This window comes from Leopardus geoffroyi, chromosome A2, assembly GCF_018350155.1.
Source record: "Leopardus geoffroyi isolate Oge1 chromosome A2, O.geoffroyi_Oge1_pat1.0, whole genome shotgun sequence".
In the NCBI taxonomy this organism is placed as follows: Eukaryota; Metazoa; Chordata; class Mammalia; order Carnivora; family Felidae; genus Leopardus; species Leopardus geoffroyi.
The window spans coordinates 52,504,285-52,529,787 of record NC_059331.1 but is presented as its reverse complement, the minus strand read 5'-3'; the positions used below and the strand labels follow the sequence as shown (position 1 = coordinate 52,529,787).

Here is a 25,503-nt window from a genome sequence, read left to right as displayed (position 1 = left end):
GCCCCTGTCAGAGGGAGCATCACGGCAGGGCGTTTTCGGGTCCCGGCCATGATATCCTTACCCTCTGCCTCAAAAGCAGCACCCACAGCCAAACTGAGGTCCAAGGATGTCCTTTGCTCAAACTATGTCCCCCGTTCTTTGCAAAATGAAGAGGTGAACTTTTTGGTGGTGTTAACAAAGGACACTTGTCCTTTTGGGAATCTTTTGGTTAAGGGACAAGAAACAGGAAATGGGGCCTGGTACTCCCTTTGGAGTCTTTAGGGGACCCCTTCCCCTGAGTTTGCCCCAGAAAACGCCCAAGTGTGACACTCTCCAAGGGGTCCAGGCCCGGCTGGGAGGTTGCCAGGCCAGCACCTACCACCTCCGTTTTTGCCGCAGAGATAGGGGAATCTCCAGACGTTGCCCAGGCCGATGGCATAGCCCACACAGGACATGAGGAAGTCGAAGCGGCCCTTCCATGTGTCCCGGTCTGGAAGGTCCGCTGCCTTCTTCTGCACCTTGACCACCAGAGTTTTGGGCTTGTCATTGGCCACAGGGGCCTCGCTGACCTCCGTGGAGATCTGCCCGTCGGCCACCTTGCTGCCATTGGTCGCCATGTCTCGGAGTTTGGACACAGAGGTCCTGGCAGATGGACGTGTGATGTCGGCCCCGGTCCACGCGGACAGCAGTTTTGCGGCTCAAGGTCACCCTGGGAGAAGAGAGGGGTGGGGTGATAGGCACAGAAGGGTGGCAAGATCCTGGAGTTGCCCCAAAATTACAAAAACAAAATAACCCCAAACAACCTAGGAGCTGGAGAAGGCTCTCTCATAAGCCCTCTTTCTCCTAGAGGAAGGGCAGTACCCTTTGTTTCTAGACTTGTGCGTGGGGATGTGGTGTCTTCATAGCTCCTGAGCTAACGTCAAACCTGCATCTGCGTCACATGCCCTCGTTATGGGTCTTGCTCAGAGAAGAAAACTGAGGAGACCAAATATTCAGACAGAAATATTAAGTGTTCCTCATCTTTGCCTCGTGGGGTACAACTAGATTTCTCATTCCCTGAGGTCACAGTAACCATGACCAATGTAATGGTGGGGCTTAACCATGGGCTGGAACAGGGAGGTGACCCAGCTACAGGTGGTGAGTGAAGGCGGTACACCCCTTGTGCACCCCAATGTTTATAGCAGTGCCATCAACAATAGCCAAAGTATGGAAAGAGCCCAAATGTCCATCTACGGATAAATGGATAAAGAAGATAAGTGGATAAATAAAGAACACACACAATGGAGTATTACTCGGCAATCAAAAAGAATGAAATCTTCCCATTTGCAACTACGTGGATGGAACTGGAGAGTATTATACTAAGTGAAATTAGTCAGAGAAAGACAAATACCCTATGACTTCACTCATATGAGGACTTTAAGAGACAAAACAGATGAACATAAGGGAAGGGAAGCAAAAATAATATAAAAACAGGGAGGGGGACAAAAACATAAGAGACTCTTAAATACACAGAACAAACAGAGGGTTACTGGAGGGGTTGTGGGAGGGGGGATGGGCGAAATGGGTAAGCGGCATTAAGGAATATACTCCTGAAATCATTGTTGCACTATATGCCAACTAACTTGGATGTAAGTTAAAAAATAAATTTAAAAATATATTTAAAAATTGAGTTATGATAATAGTATGTCCCTCATTGGGCAGTTGTTCTTTGCTTATTCAATGAGGACCCTGCACCTGGCAAATGGTGGGGACTTGTTACTATTTTCTCAGCAACCCCAAGCCTGGCCATGCTTCCAAGTTCTTTGTGAAACTCTGTAACAATGCAGATTCCCAGGTCACACGCCAGATGTCCCACATCAGAATCTCAAGGAGATGCATCCTGAATCAATACATTTAACAAATTCTGCAAAAGGAGATTCTTATGCTGGGAGCCAGTCCCAGCCAACAGTTGAAGAAGGACCACTAGTTTACATGACCTCTCTGACCCAAGATATATCTCACCTACACCCTGCACTCTCCTTACCTCTTTAGTTCCAGAGGCAGCATGGGGTAGAGGACGGTGTATGACGTTGGGCTCGGTCCCGTCCTGGATTCAAATCTCCAGTCTGCCTTTTACAAGCTGAGTGACCCTAAGCACTGTTTTTTATTGCTCTAGCCTCAGTTTCTTCATCTATATAATGGGAGTAATCTTATCTAGCCTGTAGAAGGGTGGCAAAACTAAGCTTTAATAGCTGTAAGAGTACTTTTCACCTGACTGGTTTACAGAGAGAACTCCACAAATGGCTGTAATGATTTTGGTTATAGATGTTACCTGATGATTTTCAGTGGTGCGTCAGCTCCAGAGCAGTGCCCTCTGCAGCCCCTGGGTGGGATCCTGAAAAGCAGACATGAGGAGGGACCCTGGTGAGCTGGCAGGCAGTACCTAATGGGCAGCCCTGGAGGGAGAGCGGCAGGGGTGTGGGAAGCCTCTCTCTGAGCGCCCCCGCCGGGTGACCACGTGAGTCCATGCAGTGTGGTGCTGGCCACGGGGCACTGGGAACATGCTGGAAGGGGCCTGCTGCCCTCTCAGGATCTTGCCTTGAGGGCAAGGCAAGGATGTCACTCCATCATTTTATGAGAAGGAAAAGAGAAGGCGACAGAGAGGACGCAGCTCCTCAGGGCCCAAATGGGAGCCGGCGAACTCAGCCGAGATTTTTCTCCATCCTCCAACCAAACATGCAGAAATGTTGTAAAAGACCACCTTAAGAACACGTGAGACGGTACCTTGTTTTATGGAGTGAAAAAAGCAGACCTCAAAATAGTTCATTTAGTATGATCCTAATTTTGCCCACTCCCCACCCCCAAATCTGTTCATTAAAAAAACCCCTCCATCGGGGCGCCTGGGTGGCGCAGTCGGTTAAGCGTCCGACTTCAGCCAGGTCACGATCTCGCGGTCCGTGAGTTCGAGCCCCGCGTCGGGCTCTGGGCTGATGGCTCAGAGCCTGGAGCCTGTTTCCGATTCTGTGTCTCTCTCTCTCTGCCCCTCCCCCGTTCATGCTCTGTCTCTCTCTGTCCCAAAAATAAAAAATAAACGTTGAAAAAAAAAATTAAAAAAACCCCTCCAAGACCCAAGGGATATATCCTAAGGTATTCACAGTGATTAGTTTATAAGAGTCATTTTTATTTCCTTTTTTTTGTGTGTGTGTGCTTTTCTGGATTTTTAGAATTATTTCTAAATTTCTGCAAAAAATTACATTTCTAAGTTTCTATAAGACATTTTTAAATTAATAAAATCATGCAGAATAAATGTATGGAGTCCCCAGGGCTCACAGGAATGTGTGAAGCACTGGTCTGAGGTCTGAGATGTAGGAGGGGAGCCAAAGCAATGTGCGGCCTCCTCCCTCAGCGCTGCCCCGCTGGGGGGACCCTGGGGGCTGTGCACCCACCTGATGGCCCCTCAAGCACAGTCCTCATTACCAAACACCATTGTCTCTTCCTAGAGTTCACAGAAAACCAGAGGTGAACCAGAGTTCACCTTCAGGCCATCGAAACTTTACTGCCAACCCTGTTTCTTGTTCTCAAGGATGACCCACAGCCTTGTCTCAGATGCCCATCTAGCTCCTGACTTGGGCCTGGCGCCATCAGAAGGAACTCCAGACTCAGGTAGGGTGACCTCCCATTGTCAGGGATGGTAGCTCATTCTGTAGTCTACCAGGAAGTCTTGGGATATGCAAGAGAGAGAGCAGCATCAGGAAAAGGGGAGGCTAAAATGGAACCCCTTTTGTGGGGGGGGGCAGTTAGCCATTCACTATCAAAGCAGTGATGCCCTTTACTGTCCCCATGACCTACCCTTGTGGGCTCCAGCCACCATGTTTGTCCAAAAGGATCCAATCACCTTGGACCAGGGCTGATCACCTGACTCTGGCTAGTCAATCAAAGCTCCTTGCCTGGGAATTTGGCATGAGACTGAGAAAGAAGACCAGCCTCTCCCATCTATCTGCTGAGAAGGAAGGAAATCAGAGGTCCAAAGATGGAGAGAGAGGAGTACCCGCGTGGCTCAGTTGGTTAAGTGTCTGACTCTTGACTTGGGCTCAGGTCATGATCTCACAATTCGTGGGCTCGAGTCCTACGTCAGGCTCTGTACTGACAGCGCAGACCTGCTGGGGATTCTCTCTCTCTCTCTGCCCCTCCCCCACCCATTCTCGCTCTAAAAATAAAGAAATAAACTAAAAAAAAAAAAAGATGGAAAGAATCTTGGAAGCATTTGTGTCTGCCATTCCAGGCTTTCTTAAGGCTGGGTTACATACCTGTGTTTAGAGGTTACAAAGAAAGCATCCCCATAGCAGTAACATAAATTTCCTGTTTGCTCCCATTGACTCAGAGGATTCCTGCTAAAGTCTTGAATCTCTGCTCCCTTACCACTTGACCAAGTTCTCTGTAGCCTATGGGAACAACAACTTCTGGCCTCCACTCTGGATACATTTGTTGATTATCCACAGAGAGTCAAACCAAACTAAAATTTACTGTGCTGTGCACTGGGGCCTCAGACTGCCCCACACCACTCAGGGAGAGAGACAGACAGAGTGACAGACAGACAGGCAGGCAGGCAGACAGGTACCCCTCTGGCCTACTCCCAGCAAGCAGGGGAGATGGCAGGGTGTGTTTAAGGGGGAAACACGGTGTGTATGTCCTTTGAAGAAATCATTCAACATCGACACATAGGAAAGGTGGAAGGTCGGGAGGAAGCAGAGTTCTGGTTCACCGGGCGGTTTATTCCACCACCCTCTCCATGAGTACATTTACATCACCTCGTGCAAAGGCCAGAGAGATCAGAGTCCATGGCTGCTTGAAGAGCTCAGCATGAGAGAGGCATACATGCTATCTTCAGAATATGAGAAAGATTTAGCCAGATGCCTGTAACTGCCCTCTGAAGAACCACGTCTCCGCGTGTGCAGCCTTCCTTTTAGAAGACGTGCAAAATGTGAAGGTAACAATATAAGGCCACGAACTGATGTAACTGGTGCTTCTTTGGGGATCCCTATGGAGAAGGCCCTCTGGCTTGCAAGGCAGTGGGACAGACGGCCCCGGGGCTACATCAGAGACCTCGGCTCCCCTTCACGTTTACTAACGCTGGGCAAGTTCCACCCCCTTTTTGATCCTCATCTGTAAAATGGGGCGGTGAAGGGTTACATGAGATCATGCATCTAGAGCAGGGGAAGGAATACCTAGCTCAGAGTGAGTGCTTAGGAAATCTCAGCCCTCATCATCACTGTGATTATTTCTGTATGTGTGCGGATTGTGGTTCCAAATCTAGGTGTCACAGCTTCCCAGAAGGCCATCGTGGTAGTGACGATGGCAATACCACTACTAAGAGCAGCTAACATTTATTGAGGGCGTGTCATCCGGTCCTTCACAGACTTTCAGCATTTTCAGACCGATGGAAATAGTCCTTTTAGCCTCCAGGGGGGAAACTAGCTAATGAAAATTTCAAATCTCCATACTTTGGGTTCTCCGTATACCAACTTAGGAGTGGTCTAGTTGATCACCTTGGGCCAGTCGAAGCTGGCAGTGGTACGTTTGTGTGGTCAGTTAATAAAATAAAGAACTGTTCTGTAATAAGTCAAGTCTGGCAAGAAAAAGACAGTCCAAAGCATCTAGTAGATGGCAGGAAAATGATCAAAGGGCCCCTGTTCATTAAAAAGCCTAGGGCCCGATGCTTACAGACAGCACATTCAGAAGCGGCCTCGCTAATACCCCCCAAGAATAGCTTCTTGCCAATTTTCATTCCTGACACCAGCTGGTTAACCTGTCGCTCCCTTTCTGTGAAAAACGGCACATGGAAAGCACAGGCATGTTCAAGTTCACAGCAGAGGAATCTGGCTGTCTTTCTAGAAACGTAATGCTCTCTGAAGCAGGAGCCAACCTTCTAGCCAGTTGCTATTTCCCCTTTCCCGAAACAGGTTCCTGCGCTTTGCCGCCAGGGGCTGCTCAGTGTCGAGATGGCTCTGTGGACCCACCGCCGTGAGACCAGGCATCTCTTCACCAGCCTGTACGGTGCCATTCTGCAGCCCTCCTCCACCTGCCGACGCAATGGGTAATAGGAATGCCTCTCACCACCTCGTGATTTGGGACATTTTTCCAAGGCCCACTTCCAGAGCCTTCTGGATCTTCCCCATCAGGTGACGATATTCCACAGACCAAGAATCTGGCTACGTGTTCCTCCTTAATACTTCCCCATGTTAGCTGAATTCCACCGAAGTTAACATTCTAAAGGGCACTGTTAATGTGTGACCGCAAGTGACCCATTTTCCACTTTCGCTCACCTACTCATTCACTCCTTCCTTTCTTCAGTAAGTACTTACTCAGCATATGCTGGGTGCTGAAACGGGGATGGGACAATCATTTCTAGCGCTTTGCATTTTGAACCGGAGTTCGAATCCGTGAACTAACAGGGACCAGCAGAAAGATTCCATGTTGTAAATGTTTACTAGGGTCTAATGTGTACACGGAGCTGGGCCGGACACTTGGGTTGCAAACATTAACAAGACCAGGTCCTTGACCTTGACAAGGTCACAGCCTAGAAGGAGAAATATCTCTGTCTACAGCCAATCATAATACCTTATAATACGTGCAGCAAGAGTGTATGAACAAGACACCGTAGGCCTAGAAGGAATGATTTAATTCAACCAGAGAAGGCAGCCCAGATGAGGGGACATTGGAACTGGGTTTTGAAGGCTGAATAGGTGTTCATCAGGGTCAGAAAGAGGGAAGGGCATCCCAGGTGGAGAAACAGAAGTAGGGAGGTTTGAAGATAGGAAGGTCAGTTTGTGAAGGACCTTGAAAGCCAGGCTAAGGAACTTAGGGGCCAGTTGCAGGGATGCAACGGGGGTGATAACATGATCAGATTAGTATTAGAGAAGAAGACTCACACAGGGAGGCTCTGGGAAGGAGTTAAAGAAAGAGACTCAAGGCAGCAAAGTGGTGAAAATGTTTCCATGAACATGTTCCCATGAAAACGTTCCTTCCTCGATGTGCACGTTGAGACCAAGTCCCAAAGCCATCGTTAAAAACAGGGTCAAACCAAGCAGAAAGAATACCTCTGCCAACCCCTGAGTGAGGAAATGCTTTATAAGAAAAAAAGTATGTAGTTTGGAAGCTCTAGATCAGAACTGGCAAAATGGGTCAAAGTTGGCCCTTGGGCTTGTTTTATTTGGCCTGAACAAAAATTTTTTTCAGTTTGCATTAGAAGCCAGAAATATGACTCTCTAGGATACATTTCAAACAGGGGGAACAGCAAGTGCAAAGGCCCTGAGGCAGGAATAAGCTTGGCATGTTTGAGAGTCAGCATGGAGGCTGGGCTGGCTGCAGTCCAGTACAGGAGGGAACAGAACTAGTCAGAGGCAGGCAAGGGCCAGATCACACAAGGTCTCAGAGACCACAGCAAGGAGTTCACATTTTCTTCTAAACGGGATGGAAGAGAGTAGAGGGTTTAAGTGGTGGGGGAAAACTGACTTACGTTTAAAAGTCTCACTCTGCCCAGAAGAGGCTGCAGAAGGGCGGGGGGTGGGGGGGTGGGAAGCAGGGGGGGCATTAAGAGGCTGAGAGTCCAGGGAGAGAGGACAGTGACTTGAATGGTGGCAGCTAGGGCAGAGGTGGTGAGGAGTTGACCGGGTTTCTCTTTTGGAGGTGGGGCCTGTAGGCCTTGCTAGCAGACTGGCTGTCAGCAGCCCCCTGCACAGATGGCAGGCTGGGGGGAGGGGAGTGTGTGGCAGCCTCCTTGGACAATCCTCCCTCTGTCCCACTGCATCAGAGGGACTGGTGGCTGCATGGGGTGGAGACTTGGGCAGAGGCCAAAAGGTCAAGGCCAGTGTCTCAGGGCTGCCATTGTCCAGGTCCGGGGGTGGGCCCAGAACCCACTCAGAGCGAGTGGGGCACCATGAAGAGCCAGGAAGGCAAGGGGGGGGAGCAGCAGGCCTGGGAGTAGGGGCCCCCGCTCCCTCCCATGACGCTGTGCATACTCCTGCTTTGTCTTGCTCCCATTCTGTAATTACAGAAATTACAGAGGCTTGCTTCATACTGCAATCACTCTACTTGCTTTTATTTCTTTTTGGAACTCTGCGGTTCAAGAAAAAAATTAATATTGGGTTTGGCTTCATTCCAAAGGAAAACATAATGCAGTTTATTCTCTGCTTTGGGGGAAAATGCTGGGCTCAATAGATTTATTGAGCATCTGTTGTGTATCAAGACCCATGCCAGCTCCTATCAAGGGAGAAGAGCCAGCATTTATTGAGCACCTATTGTGTGCCAGGCATTTCACAGGTGTTATATCATCCAGTCCCCATTCCATCTCCATAAGCCAAAAGCTATTTCATCCATCTGACAGACAGGGAAACTGAGGCTTGCCAGCCTGGGGCTACTGTAAAGCAGTCTCAGATTGTTCACTGACCCGGGGCATCGTTATCCAGTGTGATTCTCTTATGGGGCGCCTGGATGGCTCAATCGGTTCTGCGTCCAACTTGGGCTCAGGTCATGATCTCATGGTTTAGATCATGAGTTTGAGCCCCACATTGGTCTCTGTGCTGACAGCTCAGAGCCTGGAGCCTGCTTTGGATTGTGTCTCCCTCGCTCTCTGTCCCTCTCCTGCTCACATACACTCTCTCTCTCTTTCTCAAAAATAAATAAACATTAAAAACAAAGAAAGAAAGAAAGAAAGAAAGAAAGAAAGAAAGAAAGAAAGAAAGAACGAACAAACGAACCTTGGGCCCCACTCCAGACCCACAGGATCAGAAGCTGCGTTTTAACAAGGACCCAGTCATTCAGGTGCCCAGGGCAGCTTTGGAAGCTCTAGGTTAGGGATGACCCTGATTCTTCCACAGAGCTTGGTTCAAATCCCTGTGTGACCAGGGGCCAGATACGTAAGTGTGCTGGAGTACCAGTTTCCTCATCTGTAAATGTGGACTCCTGTACCTCACAGGATTGTTGTGAAACTCTGAATCAAGATGATGCATGGAGAGAGGCTGGTGAAAACAGAGGGCCTGGCGCACAGGAAGTGCTCAGTAAATAGCAGCTCGGATCGCTATTCAAAGAGATGAATGGCCGGGGAAGTGCTTTGTAATTGAAAAATGTGGCACAAATACGAGGACCAATTAATAGCTGATCATCATGTGCGGAAGGTCAGAAGGAGGTTGGACGCGTGCAGATGGATGCCGGTGTCGTGGGCAGCCTTTGACACTGACTGCCCTGAAGGCCAGGGAAGGTTCCCCGAAGAAGGTGCTCGGATGGAGAGGGGGCAGCTGGAGAGGGCCTACAAGGCCTCCCCTGAGTCGGGTGGGGGTGGGCAACAAGTCAATCTTTGCCAGGGTGAGAGCTGCAGGCAAAATAGACGACCTCAGGTCTAGACGGCTAGCCCTTTTCCTTGGACCCTTAGCCAGCGGGGTTTAGGGCCTATGCAGCTTCCTTCCTGTTTGAGACTTATTCTCTGCCACACTGGTACACCTGGTCTACCCCAGCAGTCTACAGATGAAGAACAAGGCCCAGAGAAGGCTGGTGGCCGGCCCAAGGTCACACAGGACACAAACGGTATGGTTCTTTCAGACCCCCCAGCTCATTACACATTCATACTTAAGAGATGAAAGAAAGCAGGTCTGTGCTGGTGCACACTCCTGACTTGCCTCAACATACCCAAGAGGTCATTTACAGACCCGGGTGCATTTCTCAAGAGCATCTATTGAATGCCTACGCCTCACAGCATCCTGTTGTGATTTTCAAGTACGTTACTTATTTTCTCCAAGTGTTTGTTTCCTCTTCAGGAAATGGGGCCAACAGTAACCACTTCACAAAGCGTGAGGACTGGATTAGAATTTTCTAGTGCTGTGCCAGGCCCAGCAAGTGCTAAATACATTGAAGCTACAATGATTACTAGCTCCCATTTCGCAGATGATGGTACCGAGGCTCAGAGAGGTCAAATGACCTGTTCAAGGTCACACAGGATTTAACCCAGGCCCGCTGACTCACAGTCTGGTGGTGTCAGCTCACCTAGCAGGTGCCTCCCAGACACGGGCTTGTGTGAAATTCTCTGAAGCCTTTATATGTAGCCTTACTACTATTCATGCCTGCCTGCTGGATTCTGAGGAGAAGAGATGTGACTCACATAGATGAGTTTCCCCAGACTCACAGCCCCATGCAGATGAGAAAACCCAGGCTCAAGCCCTTCCCCTCTGTTTGCAGCCTCTGAGAGCCTGCAGGTCAAGTTCTCCAGGGTGCCCTCCAAACCAGAATATAGGAGAAGGCCAGAGAACACACCCCTCCCCTGCCCCAACAACCAGAGTGAGAAAAAAAAATCAGCTTTATAACTGCTAGAGGCTTAACAGACCCATTTAACGGTGAAATAAACTCCAGGAGTTAAGGCTCTCTTTCTTTGGGGTTGCACGCAGCAAAAACAACAAAAACAACTTTTCATTAACAAAGATAGAAAGAAAAAGAGCTCAGAGTGGGGGAAGGAAGTGAGTTAGGCCCTTACTAACATGCCCAAGGCCTGCTGTAAATGATTTATATGTATTAACTATTGAACCCAGGAAGCTGGGCTCCTGTGTCCACGCTCTTAAACACTCTATCCTGCTGTCTCTAGTGGGATGCTTGTGGAACCCCCACATGCCACCTTTGGGGTGCGTAGGAGTGGCCCATCTCCAGCAAGCAACTCCCTCCAGGGAAAACCCCCACAAGGACAAGGCCTGTCGCTCTTTTTAAGAAACCCAAGAGGCTGCTGAGGTCTGGCTCCGTAAGAGGCTAACTGGTCCCCACGGTCGTATTGGGCAAACCCGCCGGTATCCCAGGGGCCAACAAGCAACCACATGGGATCCAGGCTGAGCAGCTCTTTCCAGGCCCCAGGGGTCTAATTAGAGTCCTTTGGGGAGGCAGCCAGCCCCAAGGGGCTGTGATCCCCTCCGGGGGTCCCCAGCTCTCCTCCAGCTGCACACATGTGCCCTGTGTGCAGCAGCAAGGAGCTGGCCCTCGGGGCCACGTCTGCAGGGCAAGGAGAGAGCGTGGCTAGCTGGAGACTTTGAAGTCGCAGGCCCCTGTGGGAATCCACTCCACACATTACTAGCTGTGTGATCTCTAGCAGTCCCTTCCGCTCTCTGTGCCTTGGTTCTCCTCTGAGTGCAAGGAGAGGAGGCAGACAGCGCCTTCCAACGACACTTCTGATCTGCATCCTTATTCTCCTCTCACCCTGCTTGTCTAGCTCAATCAGTGGTTTGCTAACATGTGCCCTGGCCCCTAACTGTCTGCAAAGCCCGATGGAGCACCTCTTCTTGTCAAGGCAGTTTTTAATCCAATCCCGTCCGCATGGACTGTGTGCCTCTGGGGAGCAGGTCCCACTGGGTGCAGGGGGATAAAGATACCAGCTAGAGTCTGGCCCTGCCCGCCACTGAGCTCTTGGGACGGCTGGGGGATGGGCCACAGGTAACCAGCATCCCTGTGATAAGTTCTTCCTCAGCCCAGAGGAGGGATGGTCCCGTCAGCAGGCAACTGGGAGAGGATGGCACTCTGTCCCCCTGACAGATGGGGACAGAAGTGGGGACGTTCTCTTTATAATCACAGCTAGAAAAGCAGGACCGGAATCCTTGCCTTACCCCAAGCCTGGCTGCTGATCTATTCTAGGCAGATAGAACAGGGTGAAGACGCATAATGTATTTTAGGGACAGTGAGGAGCCTGGTATGGCTGGCTAGAAGCTGGGGTTATTCAGGGTGTGTGGCTAGACAGGGGAAAAGCAGCAATAAGGGGTTTCAAATGTAGGAAAAGGGGGTGCACCATGTCCTGTAGTAAGAGCAGTGACCAAACTGAACGTTTATCGAGTGCTTAATATGTTTAGTGCATTTCACAGATGATCATGTTGACCTCTCACTGCACAGATGTGGAAACTGAGGCTCAAAGCAGGAAAGCGCCTTGCCTGTGGTCCCAGATCCAGGAGGCAGCAGTTTGATTCCGGAGCCTCTGCTTCTAACTGCCCTTCCCCACCTTGGATACTGGGGGAAACTTGGGGGTCACCAGAGCCTTTTAAGGTGGGGGGATTTGGTCTGATGACTTGGCCAGAGTCTGGCACCTGGGGAGGGGGGCAATAGAAGGGGGACGGAGGGTAGCATCTGAGCTGGGTTCACGGTGGGGGTGAAGGCGAAGGCCCTGTCGCTACACATACCTTGACTTCTATCCAGTCTCATCCCCCCAGGGACATTGTCACCTCTGTACGAATGGAACCCAGGTCTTCCACTTGCCCTGTTTCCCCCATAGCACTTCAGTGATAGATGCATACGTGTTGCACTGAGTTCCACCCTCTGTCCCCCTCTATCCCATGTCCCTCTCTGTGACAGGGGACGTTGTTATTATAAGTCCTCAAGAAATGTCTGCGTAGGAGAAGGTGGCACTGGTCTCCAAAGCAGCAGTGTGCCGGAGTTCACCAATGGGCCCTCAGGAGGGCAAACAGAAGGTTGATTTCCATGGCGTAAATGCTTCCACTGCAGCCGGTTCAGGGTGCCACCATGAGGTCACATGACCCAGAGGAGACGAGTACACCCCAGGAGTGGGCTCTTGAGTGCTTCCTGCAAGGAGAGCCTGGACATAGCCTCCTCGGCTGGCCCTGGAGGGGAGGCCGCCCGCTGCTCCTGCAGGTGCCTGGGGCCCAGGGTCCAGCCCTCCTTGGGTGTTTAGGAGTGGGGAGGGATGCAGAGAGGAGGGCAGGAAGGAGGAGGGGAAAGGAGAGTGAAGAAAACCGGAGGGAGAGGCCAGTACAGAGTGGTGGGAACAGGGCCACAGGAGGAAGACAGGAGGAAAAAAAAAAGTAAGGACAGCAGAGGGAGGGGAGTCAGGGTGCTGTTCCTGAACCGGGGGCTGCACTAGGCTCTACTCTGTGATCTCACTGTAGCCTCCAGACAACCCAAGGAAAGAGGGGGCCTATATTTCAGCAGGAAGAGCTGGTTGGCAGAGCCTGCGGTCTCCAGTGGTTAAGGAGCTCTGACTGGAACACAGGCTTCCGGACCTGCCTGACTGGCTTCCTCCATTTGGTTTCACTGGATTCACTGTCGGTGACCATCAGTCAGTGTCCTCAGGAGGGCTCGAGGCACCTACTGGGAAGTACCCTGTGCCAGGCACAAGGGGAGCCCACAGCGGAACAGGTCAAGGTTCTCAGCCTCGGGGCCCTCGAAGTCCTGTTCCCGGCTGTTCCCGGCTGCGGTTTTCCTCCTACTGTTCTTGGCTCCTTGCTTGGTGAGGTGGAATTCTGCAGCATTGCACTCCGGGGGCTTCTTCTGAAAAGACCTCCCCCTGCCCCCCCCCCCCCCCAGCTCAACCGGTCAGAAAAGATTAATTCAGATCAGGAAATAAGAGTCACATGCTGACCACCTGGCGTTCTTTTACATCACTCCTTGCCTTTTAAGACACACTTGTGAGAAAACCAGGGGGTTAAATAAGCATTCTCTCCTGTGCATGATGTGCTTGAAGGACTCTGAAGGGCATTAGGATAAACGCCCTTAAAAAAACTCAGATTTGGGAAAAAAGAAAACACAGTACTGCAGGGACTGGCTGAACTAAGTGATAATCTGTAATAAGTCACACGCAGACACGCAGCCTAGATGGAAAGCTGACTCCGCTTCACAGAATGGCACTTCTGGGCATTTCCACAGTTCGTTATCGAGCATCCACACCTGGGGCGCTGTTTCCACTCTGCAGGCTTTCTTGCTTCCATTCTAGAGATGAACACACTGAAGCCCCAAAGATAGACCGTCTGGATCAAGATCATACAAAGTCACAATAAGAACCAGCAGGGATCTCAAACTAATGGCTTGCGGGGCCAAACGGGTCCCCTGTAAGTGTTTGGTTCAGCAGTATCAGAATTTTAAAACTTCAGTTTGCAGGGACTGGGGGGAGGGAGCAGTTATGTGTTTCCCAGTTTACTGTAAGTCCCGCCATGATAATTATCTCATCCCTGACCTCTTTACTCATTTCTTTGACCTGCCCAGCCTTCACTGGACCTTGAGTTTGCAATCCTAACATACATGGTGCAATCTAGTCACTCCAGAAAGCGCTTCTCCTAAGCGGTAGAAGGACAAAGTTACTCTTTCCCCTTCCCTAGCGGAGATACGCAAAACTCACTGGGATGGGAGCATCAAAAAGGCACATTCAGTATTGTAATTTTATATTTGGGAAACAACAAATCCTATTGTTCTCTTAATACAAGCTCAGTTGGATTTTTAAAAAAAAAAATGTTGAGAGACTCTGCTTTAGAATATTTTGCGAGAATGAGGAGGGTGTGTATTTTCAGAGTTGATTAAGGGTCAGATTCCTGGGTCTCAAATATTTCCAAGAGAAAGCTGATTTTATTTTTTAAAAGACTCACATGAATGCTCACTTTGGCCAATGCATCTGTTCTTAATTCATGCAGTTAGGTTTCTAAAGGAATCTTTACAGTACGGATCTCCCCTTCTTTGTAAAGTGAAAAATCACATGCAGCAAGAAAAACCTACCCACTTGGGAAAACGGGATTTTTATTGAGCGAGTTTTCCGAAGTCCATGGACAATGAAGGAAGTCATGAATAACTTCTGCTGAACAGGTCAAAGGTCTTCAGAGATTGATCTGTCAGCTATGATAGGGGCAGGCAGAACAGGGTAGTGGTTAAGGGCACTGGCCCTGAGGACAAGAAAATCCGGGTTTTGAGTCTCAGCTCAGATGCTGTGTGACCCCAAGTTAGTCACCCAACCTCTCTCAGACAGAGGCGATGGTATCTACTTTTAGCTACTAAGAGGATTAAATGAGCTAATATGTAAAGTGGTTAACACAGAACCTGGTACAGAGTAAAGCTTGCTACCTGGCAGATATAATAAATCACTTGATTAGGGCTAGTATTATTTGTTTTGTTTTGTTTTTGATAGCTGTGGGAAAAAGTCCTGGGCAGAATGCCACCGTTATCTTAACCTATAGGCAATCAATAGAAGAGAGTGGTGCAAACCACTGGGAAGTGCTGATCAAATCAAATTCTCAGAGCAAATTGTTCATTAAACACAACTCCTGAAGTGGACATGTGTACCTTTCCTGCAATTAGCACGTTCGTTCCAATCCTGGTTAAATGTCAGCTGTCTTCATTTGCTGAATGAGTCTCCCTGACCCCTCTCCTGCCTGGCCAAGTTGGAGGAGTGGGAATCCAAGGTCTTCGGGCTCATTGCTTCACACCCTGTCACCCAGACCCAGGATCAGCAGCGAACAAATGACCCTCCCTCTCTGGGTATCCAGAAGCAGGTTGCTTGCTATCCCCGGGGGTGGATCTCCTCAGACAGGTTTGCAGAAACAAACAAAATGGTTGCTTGCGTCCAAGTAATCAGGATCCCAGCTCTCACCACTGCTTTTAAAACAGCTAAATGCCTGAATCCAGCACCCTCTTTCTGCTTCCCAAAAGGAGTGGGGTTGTCTGCCAGCTCCAACACATCTTTGCCAGCATGCAAATGATGCACTTTGGGGTTTCTCAGGGTGTTAACCCCATGCTCTCCAATCCCCTATTAAGGGAGTCAATATTTTGCACCAGCTGTGTGAAAGGGAGAAATGACGAGCGTGGGTGAGAGTATTCACTTTCCAAAAGGGTTTACAGCATGGGGTCATTTAGATAGCTGGCAGAGAGAAAAGGCAATTTCCCCCATCGTGGTTTGCACATGGGCTTTTAGGGACAGCGCACTGCAGTGAGGTACATCAATCATACTTTCCAAATGCAAAATATTTATGTATATTTTTGGTGATGGGGCTGTTCATTTGTTCTACTGATACCCACTAGCCTGGAACGAAGAGCTCTGTTATTTATCACTTTCACATTCATTTTAGCCAGTTCCACTCTTCCAAATTACAAGCTGATACATGGCTGGGAGCGGGCTCTTCTCCTGGCCTCTCCTCTTTGGTCAATAATTATAGCTACTGTTGATTGAGCTACGCTCACAAGCAGGGTTTGACGCTCTAACTCCCTTACCTTATTTGGTCTGAGAACAATCCTATGAGCTCAGTCCGTTATTTTGTCTCCGTTTTTGCAGATGAGGACACGGGGACTCAGAGAGGTACGGTGACTTGTCCAGGGTCACTCAGCTAGGAAGCGGCAGGGCGGGGTTTGACTTTGGCTCCAAAGCTGATAGGGGTAGCCACCTTGCCATACTGTTTACCCATTCCTCTTGGGCTGGGATTGTCACCCCTGGCCCATCAGGATCTCTGTGAGCACTCTCTTCAGCAGTCTTCAGAGGGGTTGAGGTGCCCAGAGGGCAGGGTTCAGAGTGGGGTCCATTCTGGTTCCCTGTCCCACCAACCTGTCCGCCCCCTCTGGGTGCCCTCTCCAGGCACTCTCTGGGGCCTAGACTTCCGGCACCAGCCTGAGATTTAAATCCCAGCTCCACCTCTCCCCTGGCTGTGTGATTGGGTGAAGAGTCACTTCACCTCTCCTGGCCCTACTTCGTGCCTCCACGAAGGGGAGGTAATTATCCCTCTGTGCGAGGTTGTGGGAGCGATGGAACTAGGCAAGGCGAGTGTCCCCACAGCTGTCCCCACCTACCCAGCCCAAGCCTCCTTCTTGGGGAGCTCAAACCCCAGACACTGTCCCCTCTGCACTCTTGCTCACTCACTAGCAGGTCCCGAATCAGCATTCAACACACATCACTCTGCCTGTGCAACGCCATTATCTCCCGAGGACACAGGCTCCGTTGTCACGGCAACCAGAGTCCTTCCACCAACTCTATTTAATAATTTCTCAACAGTGGAGCTGGGCTGGCTTGGGGAAGGGGAAAGAGCACTGGGTTAGGGGTTAGAAGTTCTGGGTCCTAGCACCTGCGGCCCTAGGGGTCCGCCTCTCTGGGCCTCAGTTTACCCATCTGTAATGCAAGGGTGTCGGAAATGGGTGGGTTTTGTGACCTTCTCTGGCCTAGAAAAACCTAAGAAACAATTTTCCACGTCCGGGAAGCAGGAGGCAGGGGTCTGGAGCTACTGGAGATCAGACAGAGGTCTGAGTGACATCTTAAGTCCACAGGAAAGAACCAGAAGCTACCTTTGGTGACCGAAGTCTCTCCTTCTGCTGAACTGCCCACCAAAATGTCACTTTTCAGATGCTTATGCAATCTCTGTGACCCTGTGGGTTCAGAGCTGGGGATGCTTAAAAGACACAAGTTTGCCTGCAGCTATCATAGCCCCGACTCTCCCCATTTTACAGATGTGTAAACTGAAGTTCAGAGGGCAAAAATGTTGTCCATGGTCACCCCGCAGGTGGCAAGTCCAGCTGTCCAGGAAGGCTAGGTTGGTGTGCCTAGAGAAGAGAGCCAGTCCGCCTGCCTGTTGGGCCTCATTCAGCACACAGCTGATCGTGCTCTGGCCCCCACACGTGTGGCCTCTGGCTCTCACTGAAGAAGCCTTGTAGACAACAGAAAGCAAGAGGTAAGTACCTACTACGTGTCCCACTATGCTGGGCCCCAGAGACTCCCGAAGACATGGCATTTCTATTTACAGGGAACATACACTTTGACTGTGAGTAGCTCGTCAAAGGCCAGAAACAATACCTGATTTGTCTCCACAACCCAACTAGGACCTGGCATACAGAAGGCGCTCAAAATTTTATCTGGCCCAGTTGTCTGCCCACATCTGCCCCTGAAGGCAACTCATCCAGGCCCCCAGAGGCCTCTGCAAAAATGTCCCAGAGCAGCCACCGACATCCCTGGCTGCAAGGAGCCACTGCGGACCCCATGCTGGGGAGGGGGACCCATGTAGACAAGCTTTGTGGCTCCTGTCTGGCCCCACAGTTGGGGAGGGGGCCGTTCTGCCTTGGCCCAGGTCCATGGCACCGCTTTTAGGCATGGCCACTGCCAGCCCAGCGGCGCTATTAAACTCCTCCGGGGTTGGCATTTTCATTTAATACCCGCGGCATAATTAACAGTGCTGCATCTGCTCTGTCATTAGTGGCATTCACTGCCATTTGGAGAAAGGGCTCTTATCTTCCCCAGTCATTAGTCTCAGGAGGCTATTATGGGGGAAATGGAGGAGGAAGCGGGGTGTGCAGCCACCCTTCCCCTGCCTGGAGAGCTGGCGCCGGGCTTGGGGAGCAGCCCATGGTCCAGTCCAGTCCAAACCTCTTGGCTTTATGGGCTGAGAAAGCAAAGTCCAGAGAGGGGAAGGACCCTACCCTTTGTCCCCTGCAGGCTTGAGGCCTGCCCGGACTGCAAGCCCAAGCCTCAGGGATCCGGCAGACCCAGATCTGAGTCGCAACTCTGCAGCGTGTCAGCAAAGCGAGCCTGGGCAACCACGTGAGCTCCCTGGGCCTCAGTTTCCTTACTGAGGATCCTAGAACACTGCTTGCCAATTGTTCAGCTCAGTGCCTGGATCACAGTCAGAGTTCAAAATCAGGGCTTGTTGGTATCTGATCATTTGCTACCAACCTGTTAAAAATGTATACATTTCAACTCCATCTTCACATAATACTCTTCAGTATGATAACTTCTTCCCTGTTCCCAAAACGACTTTAAAAAACAAAAATCATGGGTGAGACCTTGATCCCAAGCTCCGAAAACATCTGACATGGGAGCAAAGGGGCAAAGGGGTTCATGCAGCAGGGGAGCTGGACCTCAGAATCAAGGGCACAGAAGCCTTTGGCTTTGGTTGCTTGTTTCATATAGCTTACACTCTGCCTCAGTGAGTCAAAGCCTCTCTCTCTTCTACTGTGACCTCCACTCAGGTGCTTTCCAGAGGCAGTGGGCAACAGGAAAAGGTACATGGGGGTCGGCATCAGCAAGGCTTGGGTTGAAACTCTGCTGTGCAAAGCAGGGTAAGTGACTCCACCTCCTTCAGCTTCCAGGTCCTCCTCTGGCTGACGGGGACAGTAGCACCTACCCTCCCCCCCCCCCCCCCCCCCCACCAATCCCTAGCATCCTTCTCACAAACCTCAGATGGCCCAGGACTGGTGCCCAGAGGGCACTCCATACTCAGTGGTTGGGGACTGGCTGGCCACCAGCAAGAGGACGAGTCAAACTGTCAGGTGTCCCTGCCCCCTCCCCAACACCCCAGAAGGAAGCTCCCAGAACTTGTGATTTTTCATAATCTCCAGGGTATAAGGTAATGGCCAGAATGAGTGATGGACTCCCTCCCCTTTCCTACCCTCTTGGCTGGGAATGACTCAGAACCACCCAGTCTGCTCCTCCAGTAGGTCCCAGACAACCCAAGGCGCACCTATGAATACTTCCCCACACGCTTCCTGGTTACCAAGGCCCTGAGATCCTTCTAGACAACTTCATGAGGCTCCTGGTTTATTTGTTTCCACCCAAATCCATCTAGAGAAGCATGCTTGTGTTCATGCGGGTGTCTAAGAGTAATCAATCATTCCCTCTTCCCCAGCACCACCCCCCCCCCCAAATCTGGCCACCACTGGGGGCCCCCTAGCCAAATGAGCACACGTCAGACTTCACAAACTCTGGGCATAACTGAGGACATGTTAGCTTCTGGCCAGAGCTCAGAACTGGAACTAAGGCTTAAACGCTGCCAGAGCCCTGTTCTCCCAAACTGCATGGTGATGCCTTCCCACACTATCCTGCAATCAGTCCCCTCTGCTTGGTGTTCTGTCTGCTGCAGATTGGGCTTGCCTGGACTTCTTCTCAAGGGGCAACCTGGTGAATTTGGACTTGGGTTTAGTAGAGGTGAATACCACCAGCTGGGAATCCAGAGGTCAGGGATAAGTGAGTTCAGGGCTTGCTGAGCCTCAGTTTCCCCATCCAAAGGACAGGGACAATAATGGTAATAATAATAATATCTTCACATGAATCTCCTAGGGCTGTTGCAAACTTCAGCGGAAAAAGCACTCGGACTATCAAATTCTACCTATTAAGCGTGTGTGTACTCACATGTGTACAAAGAGACCTCATTGGAGTCAAAGTCATTCTGACTTGGGCTTTATGAGAAAACAAGCTTTAAAAAAATGTCTCCTTTTGTTCGACAGAGGATTCTTCTCCGGGATATCAAGGACCATATTTTCTTCCTCTGGAATACTTCATACAGGATCAAAAGGCAGAAGAGCTTCAAGAACATTTTTCTGCAACTGCAAAGTACTCTTCTGATGACCCGGCGTACGATCAGCAGTCAGTTCCAGCAAACTGCAATACCGACACCAAATGTTCACCTCCCGTGGCTGCTGCCCTCTCCATGTACACAACCTCCTACCAAACAATAAGGCCATGAAACAACCTGCTGTCAGTGTCTTTCGGGGCGTCTTTGACCTTGAATGTCCCTCTGGCCAGGGCTCAGTCGTCTCGGGAGCTGGCATGCAACGCTGATCCTGCAGACACCATGCAGCTGACAGGTGGGCAGAGTGCTGCAGGTTACCGTCCGAGGCGGCCACTAACTCCTGCATTCTCCGGCCTGTTCTACATGCCAGGATCCCATCCGGCCCCATCCAAGAGGGTCCCAGGTACCCTAATGTGGCCCGTTCCACCTGGCTGCACACCCTGGGCTTTCAGGGAGCCACAGCCAATCCCTCTGCAAGACCTGGCCTCCTTGTAATTTCCAATTTGTGACAAATGTAAAAATAGAAGGCCATTCGATGCAGGCAGCTCGCATCAAATTGGATGCCGCTTTCGTGTCATGTCAGATCACGGTAAACGGAGCTGATGACTTCGTCGGCCACTCTCAATGGCTTCCAGAGCAATGAGAGGGTGCTGACAAACTGGGAGATACCTAAGAGTTAGCGAAAGGTGGCTGGGTGCACAACACTCAAAACAGCTTTAAATGAATTTGAACTCTAGGTCAGAAATCTGCTGTAAGAAGTAGGGCACTTGCGTCCGACTTCGGCTCAGGTCATGATCTTGCAGTCTGTGAGTTCGAGCCCTGTGTCAGGCTCTGTGCTGACAGCTCAGAGCCTGGAGCCTGCTTCCGATTCTGTGTCTCCCTCTCTCTCTGCCCCTCCCCTGTTCATGCTCTGTCTCTCAATAATAAATAAATGTTAAAAAAAAAAAAAAAAAAAAGAAGTATTTAAGAAGCAGGGCACTTGAGTGCGAATCCCAGTTCTGCACCTTAGCAGCTCAGGGACCTTGGGCACAAACTCCTCTCTCCATTCCTCGGCTTCCCCTAAAGAACACCACCGACCCCCACCCCCACTCCCCCAGCTGCAGCAAAGCTCAAAGCTCAATCCTTGGAAAACAAAGCGGGGAAGTGCTTTCTAACTGTGCAGCTCCTTAAATGGGGAGTATGGTCCTTGCCAAGCGAACCACCCTGGGGGGAAGATGGGGGGGGGGTGGCTCTTCCGTGGCAGGAATGTCAGCACAGTACGGCAGAGCTTGGGCTCCAGGGTCACCTACTAGCCTAGCAATCCCACAGCAAGGGCCCTCAGCTCTCTTCTTCTCAGTTTCCTCATCTGCAAAGGGACAATTCCGTGTACCCCACAGGGTTTTGTGAAAATTAAATGCAATCGTGTAAGTAAAGCACACAGCACGTTCCCTGGCAGATCATCGACTTGCAATAACTGTTACTTATTATTGTTATTGATGACATTACCATTGGAACAACATTTAGTGCGTTGTTTTGCTTTGTTTTCTGTTTGTGACTGAATCCAAGTCTGTGCTGAAATATCACAGCTTGTGTTCGCACCTACCGTCTCTGCCAGGCAGCCCTTATCCCCGCTATTAGCTAGGCTTCCCACTAACTCTCACGCCCCTTCCCCCTGGCTCTGAGGTCTGCAGGTGAGCTCCGAGCAGAGATGCTGGATGTTCACAAAGCTCACAGAGGCACATTGCCTAAGAAGCCCTATTTTGGGGTCTATCTCTGTCCTCCCAGCCGTTTGCCCCTCTCTGCCCCCCTCCACACTCTCTCCCTCCACCTCCCAGCAACCTTCAGAGAATGGGGCAAAAAGGTGACAGAAAGAAGCACAGTGCTGGGCCCATTTGAGGAGCTGGTGCCAAGGAATGCGATGGAGCAGGGGCCCGGCTGGCGTTCTCCTGTTCTCCTCGCTCAGAGGGGCCCTGCTGCTCTTTGCAATCGGAGTCAATTCAAGGTTGTTTTCATCACGGCAGGGACTGTGCTCTGTCCACTGTTCTCTGGGCACAGAGAAGCTCAGGGGACTCTGCACAGGGAAATTGAAGGGGCAGTTCCGATGCGGGATAAACAGGCCAGCTGACACTCACATCTCCGTTTCCTTTCGGGGAACAAGGCGATTGAGGGGCTCTAATTGGGTTTGGCATTGTAGGTGCAGCTGAGGGACAAGGCTGCTGGGGTGGAAGCTGGGTACACCTGGGGCCAGGTGACAGGGAAGGGCTCGGGCATCCCATCTTCTCCCATGGACGAAGGGATGGACTTGGGATGCAGGGGGCTAGAGGTGGCGGGCAAGGCTTACTGGTTGGCACTGGGTCTGTCATGCATATGCAGGCTAAGGGAGGAGGGAAAAAGACGTCTCTGAATTCCAGGTGGCTTGGGACATCTCTTTCTCAGCTGCCGAGCTCACAGCCAAGCCTAGGAACAGTGTCTTTATGTGATGGCCAGAAGCCACCTGACATTTGTGTTTTATTTAAGCTCTTAGCATATGCTGGGAAGGTAGAGAAGCAGCCACTGCTCAGACAGCAGACCCAGAGGCCTCACCGTCAATCATTAAATCCTCACCATTACCCTTCCACCTCATTCTATAGAGGTGATAACTGAGGCCCAGAGACCCAGCCGTGGAGCAAACTGTTGGCCAGGAAATCAGAGGAGCAGGGTTCAAATCCCTGCCCTGCCTCTTCCTAGCTGGGTGACCTTGGGCAAGTCAGTTCCCTTCTCTGTACTGCAGTTTCCTTACCTCTGCAGTGGGGATTAGAATACTACCTGCTGCACAAGGTTATTAGAGGCCTTATGAGCCGGGCATGCTGGAAGCTTTCAGTACTCCATTCTTTGCTTCCAGTGGGGATGAGAACTTATCCAAGGTCACCTGGCCAGATAATGGCAGCACCCTAGCTTAAGGCCAACTCAGGGCTGGTTCTGGTCTCAGAGTCCATGTTTCATAGCCTCCCTGGCTCCATGACACAGACAGATATCACAGGTCAGTCCACGCCGGGCCCATCATTGCCTTCCATCCATGCAGGCTTTATTCTAAGACACTTGCCGAGTGCCTGCTATGAAGCTGGACCAGGCGTAAACAAATTACAACGTTTGGAGTTCCTGATCTCTAGGCATGTGAAATCTGGGAGACAGAGCAATTGTGCTTCTTTTAGCTCTGATGGACTTGCTCTTTCTTCCGTCTTTACCCTCTGAGGTGCTTCCTCCTGGGCCTCCAGATGCCCCTCTCAGCTCTTGGGTGGGCCACTTCTCACCAAATCTCCAGGCTCTGGAAGGGCTGCACACAAGAGAGATGGTCCCTGCTTTCTCTCCACAGCAGCTGCCTCTCTCCTGTTGTGGTTCTTAGGAATCGCCCCACTCTCCAGATGCTCTGCCAGACAAGCCCGGCTGTGTGCCCCTGCCTGGGACTCACTGTTTGTCCTCCAAGCCCTGGCCACTGAGCCAGCCCTTGGCTGGAGAGAGAGAGAGCGCTTTCTTTGTTTGCTGCTTGCCTGACAATTTATTTCTGAGACTCAAGAGAGGCTCAGCCATTTTGCCCTGGATGCTCTGGGGGAAAGTCCCTCCCACTCCTCCAAGGACTTGCATCTCTAAGGGCAATGTCTCCTCTTCCTCCTTTGCCTGGGGGGAGGGTCTGAGACCGCTCCAACCAGAACCAGAGCAGAGGCTGGGTCAACCCTTCCCTGAGAGAGTGCTCCAGAGAGAGAGAGAGAGAAAGAGAGACAGACAGACAGAGGGTGCAAGTTGCCTGTAGTTCCCACTGATCTCCTTTGTTCTGGAATTTGGGAGTTGGGCAGGCTTTTCAGACTCCCTTATGTATACATTTTCCCCAAAGTTCCCAAAGAGAGAGAAAAATCTGAACAATATCCAGCACCCAACACCCCCTCTCACCAACCACCTCCTCTCTTGCCAAAAACCCACTTTGTGTGTCACAGAAAAATGAAGGTCGACTCCAAAGTCCATGGATTTTGGGGGTGTCACCAAAGCTCAGGGGCCATTTTGCTCAGCGCTTTCCCCCTCCACCCCAGTTCATGGGGGATGAGGTTGGGGTTTCTGGGAGAGGGAGCGAGTGCTCCAGACCCATATCAGGAAGAAGAAACAGGGCTGTATCATTTGGCTTTTTAAAACCCAATTTTCTCCTTGGGGTCCATGTCTATTTTGCAAAAAGATTAGCTAAGAGCCTTAGTAGTGAGCTGCCTGGTCTAAGTTCCTCATCTGAAGACCAAGCCAAGCTAGAACAGGGCATCTGTGGGCACCACCCGTGGGGATGGTGGGCACAAAGGGACGGGAGCATGGAGACCCTACGGCCATTGCCCTGGGGTAACCGTGGCAAGCAGTTTCCCTTTACCCATCCCCAGAGAATAAATGAGGATACAATAAGGTGAAAACAGTTTCCGCGGCGACATGGGGACACTGTCTTCCAGCCCTCTGGGGGACTCCCCTCACCCTACATTGCTCGGAGGAAAGGAGTGGAGAGCGCGGCGCGAGCTCCTGTGCGCTCGGCCCAGGCTGTAGTATGCTTTTTAGCCAACATCTCTTGAGAGCTTGAGCTGCCCCAGGATGGGACGGAGGTGCCCCATGCCCAAGTCGCTCGCCCAGAGCCCTTGGAGAATAAATAAGGCGCACGGCTCTACCTCGGCGCAGCTGACCCCGACACGGAAAAGTGGCGCACTGCCCCCCAAACGCTCTTCGTATTATTCACTCCCGGAGTCCCGCCGTCCCCTAGGGAATGAACGCGGCGCTTCGACGGCTTGAACAGAATCCAGCGCCAGTTAGGGGATCCAAGGGGCCCCACGACCGGGAAGGGGCACGAGACTCTCGCGACCCTCGCGCCCCTCGCGCCCCTCGCGCGAGTCCCCCTGCCCCCGCGCGTCCCAGAGGCATGGCCCGGGCTCACGTCGGCGGTCGGAGCGGCGTCCCGGGCTCCTCCGCGCGGCCCTGAGGTGAGGCGAGGCGCCGGGGTTGGCATCTGGGTGTCGGCCCCCACCCAGCCCAGCCCGACCTGCCCGGGCCGTCCGGGGCTCTGTGCCCCGCGCCCCGACGCCGGCCGCCAGTTCCTACCTGCGGCCCGGGCTGCGCCGCCCGCAGCGGGCGCCGCGCGGGCAGCTCGGCCGCTCCGGTGCGCTCCGGGCTCGGGCCGCGCTGCGCTCCCGGCTCCTCCGCTCCTCGGCTCCTCCGCTCGGCGCGGCTCGCCCGCAACCTCGCTCGGTCTTCCGAGGGCGGGCGGAGGGACGCGGGGAAGGGGCAGGGCGGGGGAGCGAGGGAGCGAGGGAAGGAGGGCGGGAGCGCGCGCGGGCGGGGGGGGGCGGGGCGCTGCTCCGGGAGCCCGCCCAGCCCGGGGAGGGGCACCGCCCGCAGCCCGCCGCCCGCCCCCCGCCCGCGCTACCCCCGGCCCGCGCCGCGCGCTCCCCACGCGGCCGCCGCCCCGCGGCCTCCCCGCCGGCAGCTTCTACCGCTGGCCGTCGCCACTCTCTCTGCCTTC

The 25,503-nt window shown here is 51.8% G+C and overlaps 1 protein-coding gene across 1 annotated transcript in view; it reads right to left on the bottom strand.

Annotated features, from left to right (window-relative positions):
• The window catches only part of SLC6A1 (solute carrier family 6 member 1), a 43,572-nt gene extending 18,320 nt beyond the window's left edge, over window positions 1-25,252 (bottom strand). Inside the window, exons 1-3 of the mRNA XM_045493807.1 lie at window positions 25,083-25,252; window positions 2,291-2,353; window positions 359-688 (exon numbers count right to left, since the gene is read on the bottom strand). Of these exons, the coding sequence (XP_045349763.1) occupies window positions 359-596 (238 nt within the window). The 5' untranslated portion in view covers window positions 597-688; window positions 2,291-2,353; window positions 25,083-25,252. The remainder of the gene's footprint in view (window positions 1-358; window positions 689-2,290; window positions 2,354-25,082) is intronic.
• Window positions 25,253-25,503: the final 251 nt, after the last annotated feature.